At 44.4% G+C, this 22,856-nt stretch overlaps 1 protein-coding gene across 48 annotated transcripts in view; it reads right to left on the reverse strand.

The window, feature by feature from the left end:
• Positions 1-22,856, reverse strand: part of Ank3 (ankyrin 3) — a 623,484-nt gene that overhangs the window by 208,381 nt on the left and 392,247 nt on the right. For all 48 annotated transcript variants that reach the window (XM_063279273.1, XM_039098850.2, XM_063279282.1 and 45 more), the window contains 4 exon segments: positions 13,353-13,454; positions 12,823-12,921; positions 12,547-12,645; positions 4,284-4,382 (listed from right to left, as the gene is read on the reverse strand). In XM_063279273.1, coding sequence (XP_063135343.1) covers positions 4,284-4,382; positions 12,547-12,645; positions 12,823-12,921; positions 13,353-13,454 — 399 coding nt within the window.

Below are 22,856 nucleotides of genomic sequence, written 5' to 3' on the forward strand. Positions count from 1 at the left end.
TTCCATTATCAAATCAGGAGGCAAGGAGATGGCCTGTCTCTCCTCCCTGTATTTGGTTCCCACCTCTACTCCCTTCTGTAGGATCTGGCTACTCATTTCTCTCAATTATACTACCCAAGAAAATAAGAAGGAAAAGGATTCTTCTATAATTTTTAGTGAGACACCAAGCAGGACCGAACCAAGATAACAGCAAGATAAAATCATAACTTCACCCTTATACACATGGTGTGTAGAATACAGCATAATATAATTCAAAAGCGGGTTGGGGATTCAGCTCAGCGGTAGAGCACTTGCCTAGCAAGCGCAAGGCCCTGGGTTTGGTCCCCAGCTCCGAAAAAAAGAAAAGAAAAAAAATATAATTCAAAAGCTTACTTCTTAATCTTTTAACACAAGATTTTATATACATTAATGTATATATGCACATATATATATGATTACTTATTATATATACGAGGGCCAATGCAAGAGTCATTTTCATAAACATCCCAGTACGTCATCTATATAAAGATATGATTAGACGAACCAAGCATTATCTCTAGAGAACATTTAGATTTTTTCTTTTCATTGCAATTTGTGATCGAAACAGTACAGGTGAGTTAAACTTGAGGTCCAGCGCATGCCCGGCAAGCACGCTACTATTGTGTGCTCTCTCCAGGAATCCCATGCATTTTTTTTTGTAGGTGCATGTGATTACAGAAAATCCGTGTGGAGCGTCAACTCTGCACCCCGTTGAAAACCTTGAAGCAGGGTCAGAGTAGCATTGACAGCCTAGGTCTGCTTTGAACCATAACAAAGAGTTCCGTCTTCACTGGTACGAACTGTGAACCACAGAGCTCGGGCACCAGAAAACGCACGGCAGATAATCCGATTAGGACCAATAAGAACACGCTTCTAGAACAAGCCAATTAAGGACCCGGCGGCCCCCCTACCCCCGATTTGAGGTGTTAATTGCTAAACTTTGCAGCTCTGGTTTTGCTTGATTTCTTAAGAGAAGTCAAGTCAGAAAGGACTTCTTGGGGGCGGAGCTTGGCCCTTGGGTATTGGCTACAGCATCACCGTCACGGTAGGAGTGACGGGCACCAAGGGTTTTACGATTGCTTGTAGCGAAACAAGCTAAGTTCACCTCATCTGGCAAAACGCACAAGGGAGCAACATATGCCGAGCGCAGAAATGAGAAGACTGCTTCCTGGGCACAGCCACCTCAAACCCTTGAGGGGTGGCTCAGCAGTAGAGTGGGTGTTTGGCATGGCGTCCGGCCCCGAATTGGATGCTTAGCATCACCAAGAAGAAAAAAGAGGAAAAGAAATTGGGCCCATCCCGTCCCTTAGTAATTATAAAATCCTGTTTAAAAATCTGCTATTTAATGTAGCCTTCAGCTGCCCTCCCTACAGAGAGCTCTGTCTAAAGGGTGCTAAAAGAATAGCTAATTAGAAAGCAACACTCCATTTTGAATGGCTTACGAGCAAAAGAGTTTACTTGTATTGATTTTCTTTGGGTCTCCAATACTAAAAGGATAGGAAGAAAGTAGTCACCTGAAGGATCGGCTGTCTGTGGTGAGTCAGATCTTATCTATGTAGACTGTGTGAGCAATCCCCATAAAGACATGGGCGTGACTTGTGTTAAAAGATAGGGGTAGGACTGGAGAGGTGGCTCAGTGGTTAAGAGCGCTGACTGCTCTTCCAGAGGTCCTGAGTTCAAATCCCAGCAACTGCATGGTGGCTCACAACCATCTGTAATGGGATCCGATGCCCTCTTCTGGTGTGTCTGAAGACAGCGACAGGGTACTTATTTATAATAAAACAATTACAAAAAAGATAGGGGTCTCTCCTCTACTGCCTGCTCCATAAAACTAAAAAATGGCCTAGTAGGAAAGAGCCTTGGGCAGTAGTCAGCTGTTTGCCCAAAGGCAGATAAGTCCCCTGACTGAACTCAGCCTCCAAATGTGTGCTCATAGTCTATTTAACTGGCTGTCACGGCACACAAGTGCCTTTTCGGTTGCTTCACGTTGCTTTGTCCAGCTCTTCTGCACAGAGCAGGTTTGCTTTCCATGGAGACAGGACCTCTAATTTGAGATATTCTTAGTCCTGTAATCATGCTTCTTCGTGCAAAGATATGGAAATTCTAGTGTTTGCTTTTTTATAACTATTCTCACTAATTTAATCTTAATAAACCCTGCTATAACATTAAAAGAAAAACCCTATAAACAATGATATAAAATCTGCGTTGGTTAGGTTTCCTTTGTCAAGTTGACACAAGCAAACGTCGTCTGAGAGAAGAGAAGGCTCCACTGAGAAGTGCCTTCGTCAGGTTGACCTATGGACAAGTCTGTGCGAGCATCTTCTTGGTTAGTGATTACTGTGGATGGTACCACCCTAGGCTGGTGGGCTGGGTTGTATAAGGAAGTAGGTTGAGCAAGCCCTGGGGAGTAAGCCAGCTATCAGTTTTCTTCCATGGCCTCTGACTCAGTTCCTGCCTCCAGCTTCCTGCCCTGACTTTCCTTTATGACGGACTGTATGTATTAGGTGAAGTATACTCTGTTCTCCTTACATTGTTTTTGGCCACGGTCTTTAAATGCAGAAAGAAAAAAATCTAAAACAAAGTTAAATTACTAAAAGATAACACTTTCTACACCTTTATTATTTTCTTGAAAAAGGTATATTGCTTTTAAATTTAGGTGTAATGTCTGTTCTGTTTGCATATGTATTATCTACCATGTGCATGCAGTGCCCACAAAAGTCAGTAGGGGGCATCAGATCCCCCTGAAATTGGAGTTATAGGTAATTGTGAGTCACTTTGTGGGTGCTGGGAATATTACCCGGGTCTTCCCAAAGAGCAGGCCAGTGATATTAACCACTCAGCCATCTCTGCAGCTCAAAGTAACCATTCCTTCACTAGACTGAAGAATAGTCTCAGGTAGACAATAGATTCTCATGATGAAATCCCAGACAGAAGGGAAGGGTCCGAAGTGAGGTTGGAGGCAGTGATAAGAAGATGCCCACTGTGGACATTATCGCTCCATCAGTACACATGGTCTTTTTCATTCTCAATAATGCTGGGTAGCATACCGTCAGAAGGGCACACCAACATTTACTGATGAGTGCTCCATGGGTGCATATTTAGGCCTGGTTCAGTTTTTAGAAACTGTTACTGTGAGTTCCACTAACAGTCCTGGATACTATTTCTATATTCTTTATCTGTAGCAGAAAGTCTTTTCCTCAAATGACAAATTCATTAACTTTTTGGAGGTCACCAGGTACTCAGCACCTTGGGCCTGCTTATTGGTTGCAACAATGTTGTAGGTAGCTCGTTTCCTCTCCACTACCTTTCCCGTTTAAACTCAAGGCCCAAAGACTGAATCTCCTTCTTCCACCCGATAAGAATTCATGTCCCACTGGCCGTCTTCTATATGAACTGTCTCTTTGTTCATTTGTTGGGCTTTCAGGAAGGCATAAAGTCAAAGACTGGGTGAGAAACATCCAGTCTCGCATACCCTTCCTTCCTGCATCACTTAGAAGTCGCGCCAGCCTCCTGGCCAGAGCGGTGACTTTGTGGCGAGCTAACCAACTATCTACTAGAGTTCACTACTGAATTAAAACTGAAGCATGTGTAAGGCTCAGTTCTTTACTATTGGCAAACAAAATTTGAGGGACATGTTTGATCAGTGATGACAGTGCCCATTGACAGATTTAAAAAAAATCTACATTTCCTAAAACAGTACCAGAGGCTTAAATCATTTTTATTTTAAAAGTAATTTTTTTATTAAAGACTGTAGAAGACATTCCCCCCAACAAATACCACTGTTATTGGGTAGTAAAATGTGTATAATAGTCTTATTTGGAAGTATGGATTAAGTATAATTAGTTAGTTAACTTCATATATATGTGTGTGTGTGTATATATATATATGTATTCAATTATTTTAATTAGCTTAACACTAATCTAGAAAAAACCACATTTATGGTTAATATTCACTAAATGGTTGCCTTGGAGGCGAGATTATTAAGAAGTAAAAATTATTATTAATAAAATACATTAAGAATTAAAACGATAGCTTAATTATAGGGTAGACCAGGAACTTGAGCAGATAAAGAATATCTGTACAGTGAGAGACTTTTCAAAGATTAAAAATAGAGTTTCTAGGGCATCTCATAAAAAAAAAAGTCAACACGTTAAACACCCAACAGCAGCGGTTGAAAGCCTAGTGAGAACATTCTTAGCTCTAGGCTCACATGAAAGCCTTTTGAACACGTGCACTTAGCTATGGCAGAACAGAAGCTGCCTCACCTCTGTAGCCAGGCTTTGGCTGGCACCATTGTCCAGAAGAAACCTGACGACTTCCAGGTGGTTCTCCTGGGCCGCCATATACAGCGGCGTGAAGCCATTCTGCAAAAGAAGAATACAAGAGTCCTGTCAGTTGCTCCAGCTGAGCTGGGGCCAAACGTGCACGTTCCGAGGAGTGCTCGAATAAAATGGCTTCGATGATCCTTCTTTGCAAACGTTTATAATCATTAGAGAACCACACGCAGCAGCCCCGTACCATGGTCATTGTTTAAGCGTATGTAATTCATGATCATAATCACAATTAGACGGCTTGTCACAGAAGGGTAGAGCTAGTATTCACAGTCGATAGTCTTTTTTTTTTTTTTTTTTTTTTTGTTCTTTTTTTCGGAGCTGGGGACCGAACCCAGGACCTTGCGCTTCCTAGGCAAGCGCTCTACCACTGAGCTAAATCCCCAACCCCCACAGTCGATAGTCTTAAAGAAACTTCTAGCAATTTATGCACTGTGAACAAGCAGACTTGTGTATCGTCAACCACATTTGAGGTACTACGGTGAATGAAATGTTTGACTAGCTGCTGCAAGGATACAGAGGAAAATGGATTCAGCTGTTACCTCCCAAGCATCGATCAGATTTTTCTTGCATTCCTTATTGCAAACAAAGGTGTATGTTTTCATATGAAGCAGGCATTTCAGAGAGTTCCAGCTTGGGAAGGGAATTGTTTTAACTTCAAATTACTTCAAACAGATGACAGATGTTATTTCACAGATCAGAGAAGGACTCACATGCATGTGGCGGAGCATAACTGCTTCCCTGCTTCCTTTTCTTTGGAGACAAGGTCTCATATACCCTAGGTTGGCCTACAATCTACTATATAGCAGAGGCTAGCCTTAAACTTTTGATCCTTTACCTCCAGAGTGCTGAGGTCACAGGTTGTAATCCCACTGTGCCTGGCTCCTGCTTTGGTTTAAGGGTTGTGATGGTTTGTATATGCGTGGCCTAGGGAGTGGCATTATTAGAAGGTGTGGCTTTGTTGGAGTGGGTGTGGCCTTGTTGGAGTAGGTGTGTCACTGTGGGCATGGGCTTAAGACCCTCATCCTAGCTGCCTGGAAGCCAGGCTTCTGCTAGCAGCCTTCAGATGAAGATGTAGAGCTCTCAGCCCCTCCTGCACCATGCCTGCCTGGATGCTGCCATGCTCCTGTCTTGATGATAATGGACTGAACCTCTGACCTGTAAGCCAGCCCCAATTAAATGTTGTCCTATTTCTAAGACTTGCATTGGTCATGGTGTCTGCTCACAGCAGTAAAACCTAACTAAAACAGGGCTTCTTGCCTTTCTAGCACTAAGACCAGAGAAATTGGTCTTTTCCAAAAGTCACATTCCTGTTCACATTTTTTTTTTGATTTCTAAAAATATGTTTATTGACACTGAATTCTCACTCCATAAAACTCATGAAATATACAGTTCGGTGGGGGCTATGTGCTCACAGAACTGGGACGGGAGACTTGCCGGGCAAGAACCACTGAGAGATGCTGCCTACTAATATCACACCCTGCACCTGTTGGTACCAATTTTCCACATCTGCCTTTTTCTATAACCTTGGCAACCACCCGTCTCTGTCCTGTGTCTATGGCTTTGTTTACTTCAGACATTTCATATGAATGAGATCACGCAGTGTGTAGCCCAGAAGGGTCTTATTCTCTGCTATCCATGCTGATGAAATGTTTTTGTGCTTCCCTCCCTTACAAGAATGTTCCAGTTTCAGTACCAAATGCCCCCTCAGGGATTATGCTTAAAGACTTGGTTCCTATTTAAATATTCAGAGGGCCTTGGGAAGAGGTTGGATTGCGAGCGCTAATGTAATCAATGGATGACCCATTACAGATCTGTATTTGACAGCATTCTTGGGAGGTGGTGGAGAGTATGGGGGAAGGGTCTGTTGTGTTTTATAACAAGCCAGGTCTACCCGGCTTTTGACAGGTAACCATTGGGCGGAGTCTAGAAGGAATGCTAACAGGGTCTGGTGAGAGGAAGCAGGACATTGGAGGGGTATCATTGGCTCTTTCTAATTTTCTTCTGCTTAATGATAACCTTGAGGTTAGCAGCTGGGATTTGCCTTGGCTGGACACTGAGATAAATGGGCCTGCGCCTCTCTGATGACAGCATAGACATGTGGACAAGCTTCTTTGCTTAGCTTTTAATTTTCTCTCCTGAACTGTGTTCTTCCCCAGTTCCCATCAGCAACCTCAAGGGATGTCATCAAAGGGCTCTCCTTACTCTTTGGCTCTGATGAGGTTCTCCCGCCCTCTACTCCAATCATCAACTTTCCAGAACTTTCTGTTTCTCTTTAGCTTTCTGTTCTCAAGTGTCTCCAACCCAAAGCCAATAAACTCTTTGGAAACTTCTTTTGCTCTTTTAATCCAAATAAGCCCAATTATATAATATACATATTATCTATCAATAAAGAATCTACAAATATCTTTGGAAGAGACTGACTAAAAAAAATCTTGCCACTAGACTAGCCCAGAGGCATAAGGCACCTCCCACAATTCATGGCATTACCATGGGGCAGCCTATAACCATCACACTTGTTGGTGAGAAGGCACTTGGACCCTGGGAATGGCCAGATTTGAGAAAGATGTTTCTTCTCCATTTTCGTATTCACTTAAAAAATTAGGAAACCATCAAAACAGAGCCTGTTAAGACAGGAAGATACTGGAGTCATTTTACATTTTCTTCTCTGTGGCAACAGTAGCTTGAGGTTCCCCAGGGAAGGGCAGCTTAAGACACAGTCAGTGTCTTATTAAAAATCTGATTTTATCTACTGTCTTCAATACCTTCTTCTCTCAGTGTTTACAGTGGGGCTATTAGACGCATGTAAATCTGCAGACTAAGAACTTTGCGGATCGTGGAGACCCAGCCAGGCAGAGGAAAAGAAAAACAAAACAAAACAAAACAAAAAAAAAAAAACAACCAACCAAACTCCACAAAACTACCTCATGTCTGAGGGGTGTCCCTTCCTATGCGTTCCTTGTCATGGCCAATGACAACACACGGTAAAGTATTTCACCGAAGCCCGTGTGACACTAAGTTCTGTGAAAGTCAGATTAAAGGTCAAAAGTCAGAGGGCGTCTAGACCTACCTCGCTGACTGTGAGAATCTGGTTCTTCTAACACAAAGGACGTCTGGATGAGGGGTAAACCCTCAAGGGTACCCGAAAGATGACATTTGACTTGCGGTATTTTGCCCTTTGTTAAAACAAGTAAGAAAACTTGTTTGTTCAAAACATAGCCATAGCCAAAAATACTACCAGAGACAGATGCTGCCTGTATAAACACAGTCAGCTATGCCTTTGGATGCAATCAAGGAAGACAAGGAAAATCGAGATTTTACCTGAGCAGTTTCTTTGTCTTAAGTGGTAAATACAGTGTATTACTGTTACACCGAGTGCAAAACGCTAAGGGATTAAAAAGAAATGAGTTCTTTACAATTACAATTCGGTTAGCCAATGACGTGTGTGTGTGTGTGTGTGTGTGTGTGTGTGTGTGTCTGTGTGTGTGTGTCTGTGTGTGTGTGTCTGTGTGTGTGTGTATGTTTAGGCTAGCTTAGTTAACCAGCTTGTTCTGGGGATTCGATGCCACCCCTCCTGTGTGCTGGGATTCCAGGCAGGCGATCATTCCAGCCTGGCTTTTATGTAGGTGCTGAGAATCTGACCCTTTCCCTGCTGAGTCATCTCCATGGTCCATTTTTTCCCCCTAAGGTATAGCAAAGAGGTTATGGGAATATAAAGTCTTTTACTAAAGAATTAAAGAATTGTTAATTCTTTAATTAAATACTCATTAAAAGTAAACAAGCAAACAAAACCCTCCTAAACAACAACAAAATAAAACGTAGGGTTGGAGAGATGGCTCGGTCAGGAAAAGCTAAGCTCAGAACCAGAATAAAGTAAAAACCCTAATCTTGTGTTTATAATGCCCAAATGCACAAGAACGGGATCTAAATGCTGGCTTGTGTTATTAAGGTTCGAGGAGTGGAGAGGACAGCATTCGGGATGCAAATAAATAAATGAAAAGGAATCAAGGAAGGGGAAAGGGATTCTCAAATATTTCTTTTTAAAAATTGTAAGGAAATGTTCATATTACTATTAGTGTGTGTGCACACATACATGTGCTCATACTTGTGTGTGTACAGGTGAAAGTTGAGGGACAATTGTAAGAGGCAAGTTCTCTCTTTCAACCATGAGGGTCCTGGGGTTGAACTGAGGTCCTCACCTTCAGCAGGAGGTACCTTTATGACTGAATCACCTCACCAGTACTTTCTTAACTATTTTTTACAATTGAAGAAGAAAGAGTTTCTAGGTGAAATCTCACTTAGAGACCTACCATTCTCCCTTCCTCCCTCCCCAATCTAGAACTCATGATCCCATGTGCTGAGATTACAGGCGTGTTCCTGCACACTGATCTATCTCTCTTGAGTGTGAACATTTCCATGTTTTACGTGTTAGTGCATGAATAAAATCTCCACTTAAAGAACCATTCTATTTATTTTAAGACAGAGTTTTATATAGTCCGTGCTGGCCTTGCACTTGCTGTATTAACAAAGGTGACCTTGAACTTCTGATCCTTCTGCCTCTACTTCCCAAATGCCGGGATCAGAACCACGAATCGCCATGCACAGTTTACGTGATGCTGGGATCCAACGCGGGGCTCTGCGCATGCTTAGCAAACGCTCTGCCCATTGAGCTACAGCGCCGTCTTCCAGGCCATGGTTGCCTTTTGGTCTATGTAAAATTCCTGCCTTAGAGTTGCACAAATTTCTGGTTCTGAAGCACGGTCACCTCACTGTTCCTTCTGGTCACAGCACGGCTCAGGAGGCACATGAGGCCAGGTTTCCAGATGGAAGAGGAAATTGTGTGTGTGTGTGTGTGTGTGTGACAGGGATCCCCAGGCACAGCTGCGAGGAGAGGGACTTCACAGGCTCCATTCTTTCTCTTACGGCCTCATCAGTGTGGAACGTGTATAAATTGAAATTAAAACGGATTTGGGCTTCATTCATCTCAACCATGGCTTTCCCACTTACTGACGGCAGGCAGGTTTATAGCTATGGTTGCCCTCGGACATAATCAGGAATGTGTGCAAGATCTGAAGGAGATGTTCTGATTGGAAACGGATTCAAGGCTCGTCCTGCTAACTCATGGCTCCGTGATCACCACTCACTGTTTTTCAGTGGACAAAACTGAGGCGATGTTCTTTTTGGGGGGAAGTGTGACGTAGGCCGTTAAGATGGCTCAGCAGGTAAAAGTGTTCGCTGTCAATCCTGACAACCTGAGTTGGATCCCTGGGACCCACATGGTGGGAGGAAAGTACTGACTTGGCCAGTTGTCATCTGACTAACATGTGTGTGCACTGCTAGCTCACACGTGGCCTTGCCGCCCACGAAAATAAGCATAACTAAAAGAAAATATTTAAAGCACACGTTTCCCGTTTTCTTTTGTAGTCGGTTAATATCTGAGAGTGTATCTGCTAAACTTTAATTTTATATTGTTCCTTTCTGGAAAAGCATTTTCTTATTCAAAGCATACTTCTCACAGACAATGGAACAAGAGCCCAGATCCAGGAAGTAACAAGAAAGGGGAGTGAATGATCGAGGGACCCTGCAGTTGTGAGCGGAGTGTGTTGACTTCTCTGACGTTGATGGTCACTAGGGCCAAAGCTTTTACACTGAGACTGTTAGTCATCGTGAATCTGCAGTCTCACATGTGGAAGAGATTCATCAGCCAAAGATACTCAAAGACAATGAGCCAAGCGCATTTAACAGAGAGACCAAAAGGCCATGGGGTAACTAAATAAAAAATAAAGTGTGCTTTGGGTCATTGGAAGACTGAGTGAAACAAGGTTGATGACCAGAGTTCAAGCTTCAGGACCTCCAGGGTGAAGGGAGAGATCTGATTCCCCCAAGTTATCCTCTGGCCTCTACCAGAGAGCAAACACACACACACACACACACACACACACACACACACACACACACACACACACACACACACACGTGATAAGTAAGTCTAATAATGTTTTCATTTTGTTCTATTTTATTTTGTTTGTGTTGTTTGTTCTTTTTCTTCAAGATAGGGTTTCTCTGTGTAGTCTTGGCTGTCCTAGAACTCCCTCTGCAGACCAGGCTGGCCTCGAATTCATAGATATATCCACTTTCCTCTACCTCCTGAGTGCTGGTAGATTAAAGGCATGTGCCCCACCACACAGCTTTAAATTTATTTTTTACAACTGTGTTGAGACGTTTTCTCAAAGGTCAAAGACAGACTTTTAAAACTGACAATAATCATGAGATGTTTTCAGAACGCAAAGAAAGACTGAATAAAGGGCCAGTGGCCAGCGCTCATCCCCAGAGTTCTTGCCAGACATGTACAGGGCATCGGGGTTTAAGACTAATTGAAATGTGATTTTGTGTGAGGGTAGGAGTGGGGTTGACAAGGTTGAGTTTTTGCAATAAAAGGAAGACACCACTTCCCTTGCGGCTTTCAATTCTGTACAGCATCAATTTCACAAGGAACACTTGAGAATTCAAATATCTCACTTTTTTTTTCACTTAATCTTTTGGTTTTCAGATTATTCATCATCAAACACCCACTGTAATACTTCCCATGACTCTGATCCCAAGGTTGCTGGAGAATCCCAATGTCACATTATAACCACGGGCTTCATGGTCCCCTGATATCACCTTTCCCAACTTCACTAAATTCTTCATTTTTGGCTAAATCACAGGTTTGTTCTGTGGTCAGTATGTTCAATGCCTTTCACCCAGGGGGAGCCACTGACATTCGAGAGATGCTTCAACTTGAAACGGGACAAAAGAGGCTGTCCTCTGCTAAGTTTGGTCTGTTGTTATGTATTGTAATGCCAAGTGTAGGGGCGGGTGGGGGCACAAGGCCAGGTTGAGCTAGAGGTGAGACAGTCCCCACACAGATCACAAGTGAGACCTTGTCCCCCAAGTTATTTCTGATTGGTGAATCAAGATGTCATCAGCCAATAGCTGGGCAGAAGAAATATAGGCCAGGTTTAGGGTTCTTGAGCCTGGGATCAGAGAACCATGAAGAAGTTTAGGTAAAAGAGGAAGAGGAGGAGAAGGAGGGGAAGAAGAGGAGGGGAAAGAGGAGGGGAAGAGGAGGAAGGGAAGAGGAGGGGAAAGAGGAGGAAGAGGAGGAGGAAGAAGAGGAGGAGGAAGAAGAGGAGGAAGAGGAAGGGGAGGGGAAAGAAGAGGAAGAGGAGGAGGAAGAAGATGAGGAAGAAGAGGAGGGGAAGAGGAGGGGAAGAGGAGGAAGGGAAGAGGAGGAGGAAGAGGAGGGGAAGAGGAGGGGAAAGAAGAGGAAGAGCAGGAGGAAGAAGAGGAGGAAGAAGAGGGGGAAGAAGAGGAGGAAGAGGAAGAGGAGGGGGAGGAGGAAGAAGAGGGGGAAGAAGAGGAGGAAGAGGAAGAGGAGGGAGAGGAGGAAGAAGAGGGGGAAGAAAAGGAGGAAGAGGAAGAGGAGGGAGAGGAGGAGGAGGAGGAGGAGGAGGAGGAGGAGGAGGAGGAGGAGGAGGAGGAGACAAAGACTAGGAGTCAAGAAAGCATGGCCCTGAGGGTTGACCAGTTGGAGTTCAGAGCAGGCCAGATAAAAAACATAGTAAGTAACTTGGGGTTATGGATAGGAAATAGATTTAAATAGCATAGAGGCTAGATGTCTGTCCAGCTCTAGTGCTGATCAAGGCTTATTGTAGATATAAAGGCTGTGTGTGTCTTTTATTCGGGAACTAAATGGTCAAAGGTGGAGTAGAAGAAACCCTGGATTGGAATTAAAAATGTCTACAACAGTCCTTTATGGACACTGCAGCTTTACAAGATGTCTGTTTTGCTGCACGGCCTTTGATGGACACTACACTCATGTCAATGACTGGATGACGAGTACTTGAATTTTAAACCAGTACTGTATGTTCAAAAGCTAATTTATTTTTAGATTCAAAGATTAAGATAGTAGGTAGTCTATGGGGCTTTTTCTAGGACTTCATATGACTGTCTATGCCCTAAGTGACAGGAGGATGTATATTCAGCGCAAATATTTGAAACATTTTAAACTCTAGGAACTCTGATAACTACTTGATAAAAGAGGCGTGCCAGGGATGTGCCCTTAGCTGACGTGTAACTCAAGCAAACGCTTGGTCCATAGGTCTTATTGGGAAATAACAGGCAAAGTGCTTTGCAATACGGTTGTTAAGTTCACCTGAGACTGTGCGTTGACGTTCGCTCCGTTCGTAACCAAGACCTTGACCACTTCCGCTTGTCCAGCCAAGGATGCGATGTGTAAGGCTGTGTTTCCTTTCTGTTAAATGAGAGGGAAGACACATGAGCTCACAGCCCATTGTTCAGTGCCTCTGTGACGCACAGATGACGAGGGTGATGAACAGCTCACGAGAATGGCGCCCTTCTTCTAATGGAGAGTTGACCCTTTACAGAACGTGACAAGTGTCACCAAAGGCACCAAGCCCATGACACTGACCTTTGTGGCTGCATCGACGTTGGCTTCTCTCTGCAGCAGCTCGGAGACCACTTCCACATGGCCTTCTTTGGAAGCAAGATGGAGCGCATTCAACCCATTCTGAGGGCAAGAGAAAGGAGAGTGAACTGAAAACAGGGTTCTCACCAGCCTGCCACATACTCCTCAGTTAATGCCCTACCAGAATCCCCCTTGTGTGCACAGCACGGGAATGTGGAGTGGAACTAAAATGTGAAAACTAGGGAGGGTGGCCTGTTACTATCAGCCGTTAGTCACTACATGGCATCCCTTTGACGGAGACTAATCGGACAAGGTTGGGCAAACGACATTTAACAACAAAACCAACCTCCTGTCAAGTGGAGGAAGAGCCTGCCGATAGCTAACACTAACCTTAAGAAATTTGAGGGGTTGGGGATTTAGCTCAGTGGTAGACCGGGTTCGGTCCCCAGCTCCGAAAAAAAGGAAAAAAAAAGAAAGAAATTTGAGAGTTTTAATGAAAATACCAAACCAGAACAATAACAACCACAACCGACCTGGTTACAGATGTTGACGTCCACTCCATTTTTGATGTAGTCAAGGGCCTTTTCCAGGTGCCCCGCCCGAGCTGCTCTCAAGTAACTTGCATTGGCATCCGACTAGGAAGAAAGAAGAAAAAGCATTGTGGTGGCAAAGCTGGCTAATGTGCCCGCGGACAGGTACCCAGCCAATGGTACAAAACAAGAGGAAAGCATTGGACTTTTTTGTATGAAAACATGATAACATTTTTCTAATAAGTCAAGAGGAATAGGGCAAACTCTTTGGCCCACAAATTAAGAGCACTGGCTGTTCTTTCAGAGGACCCAGGTTTGATTTTCAGCACCCGCAAGGTGGCTTCACAACCATCTGTAACAGTTTTAGGGGATCCAATGCCTTCTTCTGGCCTCTGTGGGCACCAGGCACAAATGAAGCATACACACATAATGACAAGCAGGCAAACGCTCACACATACTCATTAAAAAAAGGTCCAAGCACACCAATTTATACATTTTGAGATATCCCAGCTTATTCTGCATTGAGATTGGTAATTTCTCATGAAATGTGACCATCTTAAATCAATATACAATCCCCGGGGAAACTGCTCCATCAACACATTATAAAAACCCAGCTGCTCCGTACCAGAAATTCACCACAGATTCCATATTCACAGACTCCTCAAAGCCGGTCTTCCCTAAGCCAAGGGCACGTTTCCTATTCTCACACTGCCTCAGCGGGCTGCTAAGTTTTCAGTTGCTAACTTCCTGCCATGATGCTAATGGGACCCCATCCCATATTAAGGGCGTGTTTTTTCCATATGAAAACCATGCAGCCAAGACGTGAATTTCCTACATGTTTTCAAGCTAAGTTGAGGCTGTGTCCTGGAGAACTCTCTCAGGAGCAGCATCCAACATCTAAACACAACAAAAACCAAGACAGACATCTTATGCATCTCTGAAAATTTGCGGCTCTGAACGCTACCTATTTCTAACATCAACAGAGGCTGGGAAGCTTCCCAGCAACGAAAGACGACAGCATAGTGGTGGATAGAAAAGATAGGCCTGAAAAGTGTAGGAGAGAGCCTGTCCAGGGCACTGCAAGCCAGAGCAGGTTTTCTGAAAACTGCATCCAGAAACATCTCCCCACCAGTTTAAAACACAACCATGTATGAAAAGGCTTCTACGAAGACTATGTCTCCTAACCGCATAGGGACCATCTCCTTCAAAGGCCCTTGGGGCTCCCAACAGACACATCCATTCCACCTAATGCTGGGCACTCATGACACAAAAGCATAGGCTTTCAAATACCCATTCTTTTCCCTCACAGAACCATAAACCCCTCTGGAACAAGCAGGGTCAGATAAGGAACCATGAATCTGGAAAGCCACCAAGATGGTGGTCTTTCAGGAGCACCCATTCATGCTTGGTACGGTAGACAAGATGAAGGAAGTTCCCACCTGCCAAAGGGTATTTGGTTCTGGGGTGCAGATAGGAAAACATTGATTTGTTGGGGACTTCCCAAGGAGAGCCCCCCCCCCCAGGGTCCCTAGCACCCTCCTCTATGCCTCTCTCTTTGAGAATATCCCTTATATGCCATCTTCTTAGAAGTCATAGCACTAGTAACGTTTTGATTTGAGTGGCCCTTCTGTGGGGCCCACTCTGCTCAATGTCCAGTCACACCACCTTTGGTGCTCTGTCACTGACACCCCTTTGTGATGACTAAACATGTCCCCAGAACTGCCATCCACCCAGAGGGCCACCCCCTCTCAGAAAAAGCAGTTGCCACTAAAGAAAACTTATTTCAAAACTATAACCTTAAGGAGGTTGTCAATCTTGGGCCCTCTTGGGTTGCCACATGCAAGGAAGAGACCCTGTGTGTGATGTCTGTCTTCTTATTTCCCTTTAACTAACGACAATCCGGATGTACAGGTGCCTGTAAAGGTTTTGTGACTGAATCAATCAATACATACATTGTATAGAAGTAACTAATAATCAACTTTATTTTTCGAACAAGAGAAGAGGCTTCTGTGGCGGTAACAGCTGCAGTTACCCAATTTGGCTTGAGACTCTGCCACGGACACAAAGATGGATACCAGAAATGAAACATTGTGACGGAGCCAGGGCATTCAGAGAACACTGTAGTACTATCAGAAGGTTGATGCCTTAGGGTTCTATTGCTACTAAGAGATACCATGACCACAGCAACTCTTATAAAGGAAAACATTTCACTGGGGCTGGTTTACAGCTTCAGAGGTTCAGTCCATTGTGGCGAGCATGGCAGCATGCAGGCAGACATGGCGCTGGAGGAGCTGAGAGTTCTCCATCCAGATCCACAGGCAGGAAGGAGGAGACCGTGTGCCACACTGGGAATAGCTTGAGCATATATGACCTCAAAGCCCACCGCCACGGTGACACGCTTCCTCCAACCAGGGGACACCTCCTAATAGTGACACTTCCTATAGCTAAGCATTCAAACACGTGAGTCTATAGGGGCCTTTCCGATTAAACCACCACAGTTGGCTTCTTCGATGATGAGTGAAAGTTATAAATTAATATTCTCCTTTCAACTGTCACATGATGGTCTGGCTACTACGATGTCAACTTGTTACCCAAAATTGGAAACCTTAATTGAGAAAATGCTTCCACAAGATCCAGCTGTAAAGCTCAATTAGCGATCAAGTGGGGGAAGGGCTCAGCCCATTGTGGGTGGTGCCATCCCTGGGCTGGTGGTCCTGGATTCCATGAGAAAGCAGGCTAAGTAAGACATGTGAAGCTAGACGGTTGTACTGGCTGGTCTTGACACAAGCTGAAGTTATCACAGAGAAAGGAGCCTCAGTTGAGGAAATGCCTTCATGAGATCCAGCTGTAAGGCATTTTATCAACTAGTGATCAAGGGAGGAGGACCCAGCCCATTGTGGGCGGTGCCATCCCTGGGCTGGTGGTCTTGGGTTCTATAAGAGAGCAAGCTGAGTAAGGCAGTCAGTAACATCCCTCCATGGCCTCTGCATCAGCTCCTGCTTCCTGACCTGCTTGAGTTCCAGTCCTGACTTTCTTTGGTGATGAACAGCCATGTGGAAGTGTAAGCTGAATACACCCTTTCCTCCCCAACTTGCTTCTTGGTCATGATGTTTGTGCAGGAATAGAAACCCTGATTAAGACACCGATAAGCAGCACCCCTCCATGGCCTCTGCATCAGCTCCTGCCTTCTAGGTTCCTGCCCTGCTTCATTCCTGTCCTAGCTCCCTCCAGTGAAGGACTATGATCTGGAAATGTAAGCCCAAAAGCCCATTCATCCCCAACTTGCTTTACCAAGTCATGGTGTTTCGTTTTAGTCATATAAACCCTAAGACACATGTTGACCCTGTCCATCCTAAGATATATGGATCTGTCCTCTTCATCCACATAGATGGACTTATGTAGCTGGAAATAAAGAATAATTTAAAAAAGAGGCCTGAACAGGTATATAAGGGAGGGCTTACTTATTTATTCTGTGGGTTGTCTTTACTCTTAAACAGTACTATGTAACAACTACTTTCATTGAATTTACTTGATACTAGTTCAATACTGAGATAAAATAAACCCAGATTTTGCATTAAGTGTGTAAGCCATTTACACAGGATAGATAAGGGGAGGGAGAGAATATGTGTGTTAGAATTCAGATCAGTCAAACAGTTCCCAGGGATTCAAGGAAGAACCCCAATGTGTAAGGAGCTCTTGTACTGTGGGAGGTGGGCTTTTGAAGTCCAGACAGAGCCAGCTGGGCAGGGACGGCTCGGCGCTGTCCAATAACCTCTGACCCTTGTGCCCGCTTGCTGGCTTATCAGTGTGTGCGCATGGAAAGGCTGTACTGTTGGACTGACACAGGAATGCCAGCAGCCGGCCTGCGCAGCTCAACTGCCAGAGGCAGGGACTGTGAGCTCTGCGTTTGGATTCTGACTCGGGTATGTAAAAACTGCAGCTAAGGAGGCTAAAAGGAGGTGTGATAATCCAAGAAAAAGAGCCTCCGAGCCCATTCCAGATTTAAAAAGGATCTGGCAATTCTGTACGTGGCCCATTTTCCTTAAAAAAAAAAAAAAAAGTCTTCCCAAGATTCTAAAGCAAAACACACACACAACTGGTTTGAGATGACTCTTCTAATCCTGGGTTTCTTTTAGTTTAACCTATCTGAGGTGTGGATTCTCATGAGACTAGTAAATATTTTCCTTCAGATAATGCACGGGGTTAGCCTCTGTTAGAAGGGTTCCATATTATTTTGCACGGTGTGTGCAGGATCGTGTTTGTGGGTTGGGCATATCATGATTCTCTAATGTAAAACGTTATTTACACAGCATTTATGTGACGTTAGTGATACGTAGTCTTTCTTGGAGCATGTGGATGTCGTGTATTGGTTCTATTCAAATACTATACCGTTTTGTATAAGGGTCCTGAGTACCAGGGATCTTGGAAGAGGAGGGGGGTAAGTATCTTGGAAATGATGCTCTTTGGACACCATGAGAAGGCTATCCATGTTGCATATGCATATGCGATTTATACCCCATTTTATGTCTCTCAGGAGGCTAGGCTTTGGTTTCCTATTGAAGAAAATTATACCATATCGACGACAGGGCCGGTGAGACAGTTCGGTGGATTTGCAACCAAGCCTGACAACACGAGTTCAATACCAACTCCTGGCAGTTGTTGTCTGACTTCCACACATACACAGTGGCAGGCGTGACTCCACCTCAGCTAAGCAGATAAACGTAAAATAAAACCCGTCCAGCGCCCATCTTCCGACGGCTTCTTTTACCGACATCCTGGAACTGACCCCGGTTCTCTGAGTCCGCTTACTCATAGCCTCAGAACATCAGGAGGGTCAAGAATGGACAACAGAGATCTTCTCTGTTCCAAGCACTTGGTCATGGCCTTACTACTGTCGCAGGAGAGCAGCCAGCTTGGAGGGGATGGTTAATGAGGGGAGAAGTCAGAAAACAGAAACAAAGACAGCCCTGAAGGAAAATGGTAACTCAGGACATAGACTTTGATAAGTTCGAGGAGTGTCTCAGTTTTCTCCTCTCAACCATCTGAAAGCGACTCAGCGTATCCTCCTGCCTCACGTATGTAGGGAGCACTGATTGCATGCGAGCACTGATTGCCACACCACGTCCTGGCGTGTCCAAAGGAGGGTACATTTACCTTCATCTCGGTATCTTTTGTTCTCATCCAAATCACCTTGTATAGGCAGCAGGATAGAACAGCTAGCCCTGAACTTGACACCACGGCCTGGCAAACCCATCCTAAGCCAAAAAAATTGTTAAGTTGGAAAGGATCTATGTAGCCTACCATACATCCTGGGTTTAGCAGGATGGTATCCTAGCAACACAGTCTCCTAGCAACACAGTGTCCTGGAGAATTCCCAGCGGTTCACCCTTGTGATCAAGTGGCTGAGGGGGACCTGCTGGTATGTTTTAAGAACGTGCACGTGGCTAGCCCAGGAAAAGACCCAAGTTAAACACTGTGACTATCCTTTAGGCTGATTGTAGGTAGCTTTCTGTAGCCTCATAGACAGGAAAAATGGCATTAAATTATTAAGTCTGGATCTTCGGTCATGCCTCTGTATTATTGTTTTCTTAACATTAAGAAGCTCATACCATTCTATCATAGGCTTGCTATGTCATTTAAACTCTTGTCTCCTCAAATAACCCAGGCTTATCCTTAACATGGGCTGCAGGCTCCCTCCCTCCCTCCCTCCCTCCCTCCTTCTCTCCCTCCTTTCCTTTCTCTCTCTCTCTGTCTCTGTCTCTCTCTCTGTCTCTGTCTCTCTCTCTCTCTCTCTCTCTCTCTCTCTTGATTATCCAATCTGAACAACACCCCATCATGTGTTATATTTAAACAGGATCTAAAGATGGCAGCGCACAATATCCACGCAGGAAATTCAGGCAGAAAGAGAAACTCGGGTCTCCTGCAGAGAGAGCTACACAGGTGACAGCGCTGCTCATAGGGACAGGGATCAGAGCTGAAAGCAAACGGGCAGGCAGTGCCGGCTTCCCCTCAGCCACCCAGAGGGACAACGTGAAGCTGAAAATCTCTTTTGACAGTGGTTTAAGATCTCGTTTCCTTGGCCATCCTTTTGGACAGGAAGGGAATAAGGTGTCTCCTGTCAAGGAACTAGCTGCAGGGCTAGAAACACACATTAGTATGAATTAGTTAGGCCTCCTCACCTACCCCAGGATAGTTACAGTATTTAGTAGAGTCCAGTGGCTGCAAAGAATGACAGTTTGCTGAGCGACAGTTTCAGTAGTGTGTGACACTTCATACCCCTGACGATATACAAAGCACCTTGCGAGTGGTCATGCTAACTCAGTTACATCATTGCAAACTACTGTTACATGGGCAATTTGTGTAACTGATTCATATTCTTGTAATGCTTCCATGAGGTGCTAACGAAGGCCACACAAGATTCATGTCCACCGTGTTCTCAGCATATGACCTTATTGGGAAGTAGGAAACGTGGAGATAAGTCTGGTTTGATAAGGACTCAGTCAGAATGAGTTCTGACTTATTATTATTATTATTATTATTATTATTATTATTATTATTATTATTAGAATCTTTATATGGTGAGGACACACACTGATGAGCAAGAGACAGCCATTCAAGGACAGGCAGAAAGGAGAGCCACCAGCAGTCCCCAGGAAAGCATCTCTCCTAACAACCGTCTGACTTCACTTTGACTGTCCATCCTGGAAGATAAGCCCAGTAGGTTGAATGACTAGCCACACTTTGCAGAGGCACACAGGGCAGAGGTAAGGACAGGTAACCTCCCATGGCACGTGGTGTGTCAGTAAGGGTTAAAAACCATCTAGCATTCATTCTCATACTGGGGTCTAGGCTGTGAATCACTGTCCTAAAAGTGGGCTTCAGGGGCTGGGGATTTAGCTCAGTGGTAGAGCGCTTACCTAGGAGGCGCAAGGCCCTGGGTTCGGTCCCCAGCTCTGAAAAAAAAGAACCAAAAAAAAAAAAAAAAGTGGGCTTCAACTCTCCTAGCTAATTATGAACTGTGTGGGGTGGTCCCTGCCCATAATCCCAGCACTTGGGAGGCTCAGATAGGAGGAATTCTCTAGGTTTGAGTCAAGCCAAGGATATAGAGTGAGACCTTATCACAAAAAAACAAAACAACCCCCCCAAAACAAACCAAAGACAAAATACCCAAACAATGACGACAACAACAACAATCTCAACAAAACAAAATTAAACAAACAAAGCAAATATACTGACATACCAATTTGAAATTATTGAGTGGGAACCCATATTTCTTTGAAATGGATCCTGGTGATATATTTTTTAAAAAAAGATAAATTTATTTTATGTATGTGAGTACACTGTCACTCTCTTCAGACACACCAGGAGAGGGCATCAGATCCCATTACAGATGGTTGTGAGCCATCCTGTGGTTGCTGGGAATTGAACTCAGGACCTCTGGAAGAGCAGTCAGTGCTCTTAACCACTGAGCCATCGCTCCATCACCCCATGGTGATATTTTATTTAGCACATCTGCCAATGCTGCCAATGCTCAAGAGGAAGCTGAGCTCACTTCTGCCAGGCTCTACCCATCCAAGGGGAGTTAGGAAACAAATGCTTGCCTTTAGGGTTGCTCATTTTCTGGATATGCATGTGAATTTTTATCTCAATCTGGTAATGATAGGAGAGAGTCTCAAGGGTTGCAATCCTCAGGGAGACGTTCTTTCCCTTTTGTCTTATGTAAAATGGAGCCAGGCAGGCTCTTCTTCTTTAACAAGTCCACTTTGCCACTGCTATTCAGGACAAGTGCTGTGGGGCTTCTCATAGAGCAGGGGCCCTGGACATATCCTATGCTTTGTCCCCCGAATTGTGTTCATCAACTACATGTAATGTTTGACATCTGCAGTTCTTCAAAAGGCTGATTCCCCCCCCCCCCAAGTCTGGACTTTCTCTACAGCTGAAAATAAACTCAACTCCTTCCTGTCCTCCATGTACTCTGCTGCTTGGCTAGTCAGGTGTTTGGTATAGGATAACCTGATCACAAACATCAACAACCAAGCAACCAACCAATTAACAAACCAACCAACCAACAAACCAACCAGCTAATCAACCAACCAACCAACCAATCAACTAACCAACCAGCTAATCAACCAAGCAACCAACCAACAACCTACCAACCAATCAACCAAAAAACCAATCAGCCAACCAATAAACTTACCAACCAACCAATCAACTAACCAACCAGCCAACCAATCAACCAACAAACCAACCAACCAGCCAACCAACCAACCAACCAACTAACCAACCAGTTGACCAATCAACGAATCAATCAATCAATCAACCAACCAATCAGCCAGCCAGCCAGTCAACCAGCCAACCAACCAACAACCTACCAACCGATCAATCAAAAAACCAATCAGCCAACCAATAAACTAATCAACCAACCAACTAACCAACCAATCAACTAACCAACCAACCAGCCAACCAATCAACCAACAAACCAACCAACCAACCAACCAACCAACCAATCAAGCAGTTGACCAATCAACCAATCAACCAACCAACCAACCAACCAACCAACCAACCAACCAACCAACCAAGTAGTTGACCAATCAACCAATCAACCAACCAATCAGCCAGCCAGTCAGCTAGTCAGCCAGCCAGTCAACCAGCCAGCCAGCCAGCCAACCAACCAACCAACCAACCAACCAGCCAGCCAGCCAGCCAACCAACCAGCCAACCAACCAACCAATCAGCCAGTCAGCCAGTCAACCAGTCAACCAGTCAACCCAACCAATAAAACACCAGGTGCAATAATTTAATTTGTCAGAAGTGTGGAACAATCTTCACACATTCCCAGGACATCACTTCTAGTTCTTAGCAAATCATACCAGAGTCAACAGCTGCAATTTACTGTGGGCCTTCTAGGCTTTCTGTGACAAGGACATTATGAAGCACTTTTTTTTTTTTACATATTCTTATAATACATTATTACATATTGCAGTCACTCTGCTTTAAATTTTAAAATATTTATGTATTTAGTGTATGTCTGTATGATGTGTATGTGGGGATGTTAGAGGGTAGGATGTGTGGGTGTAAGGTCAAGGGACATATTTGTAGAGTTGGTTCTCTCCTTCCAGTTTTACATAGGTTCTGGGAATTGAGCTCAGTTCATCACTCAGCTACCTTAATGACTTGCCAGTCATTTCTTACATATTTAGCAAACAAAGGAATCTTTCCTACAGAAGCAGAAGTTTCACAAGTTGAGTATGTTGTCCAAGGAAACACAGCCAATAAGCGATCAGCAAGGATGGAGACATAGGATCACAAGCCCACGATGTTCACATCAGTGGCTTTCAAACTGGGATCCCCATGGTTCTGAGATTGGGAACTCCGTACCTTGATGGAGGTCAGGCGGAACCAAAGCTCAGCCACTCTACACGCCCACCAACTTCAATCCAAGGCCATGTGCTTGTATCTGCTTCGACATTGGTATTGGAGGATAACACTTCCTTTGACAAAAGCTCT

Source organism: Rattus norvegicus, chromosome 20 (assembly GCF_036323735.1).
Source record: "Rattus norvegicus strain BN/NHsdMcwi chromosome 20, GRCr8, whole genome shotgun sequence".
Taxonomy (NCBI): domain Eukaryota; kingdom Metazoa; phylum Chordata; class Mammalia; order Rodentia; family Muridae; genus Rattus; species Rattus norvegicus.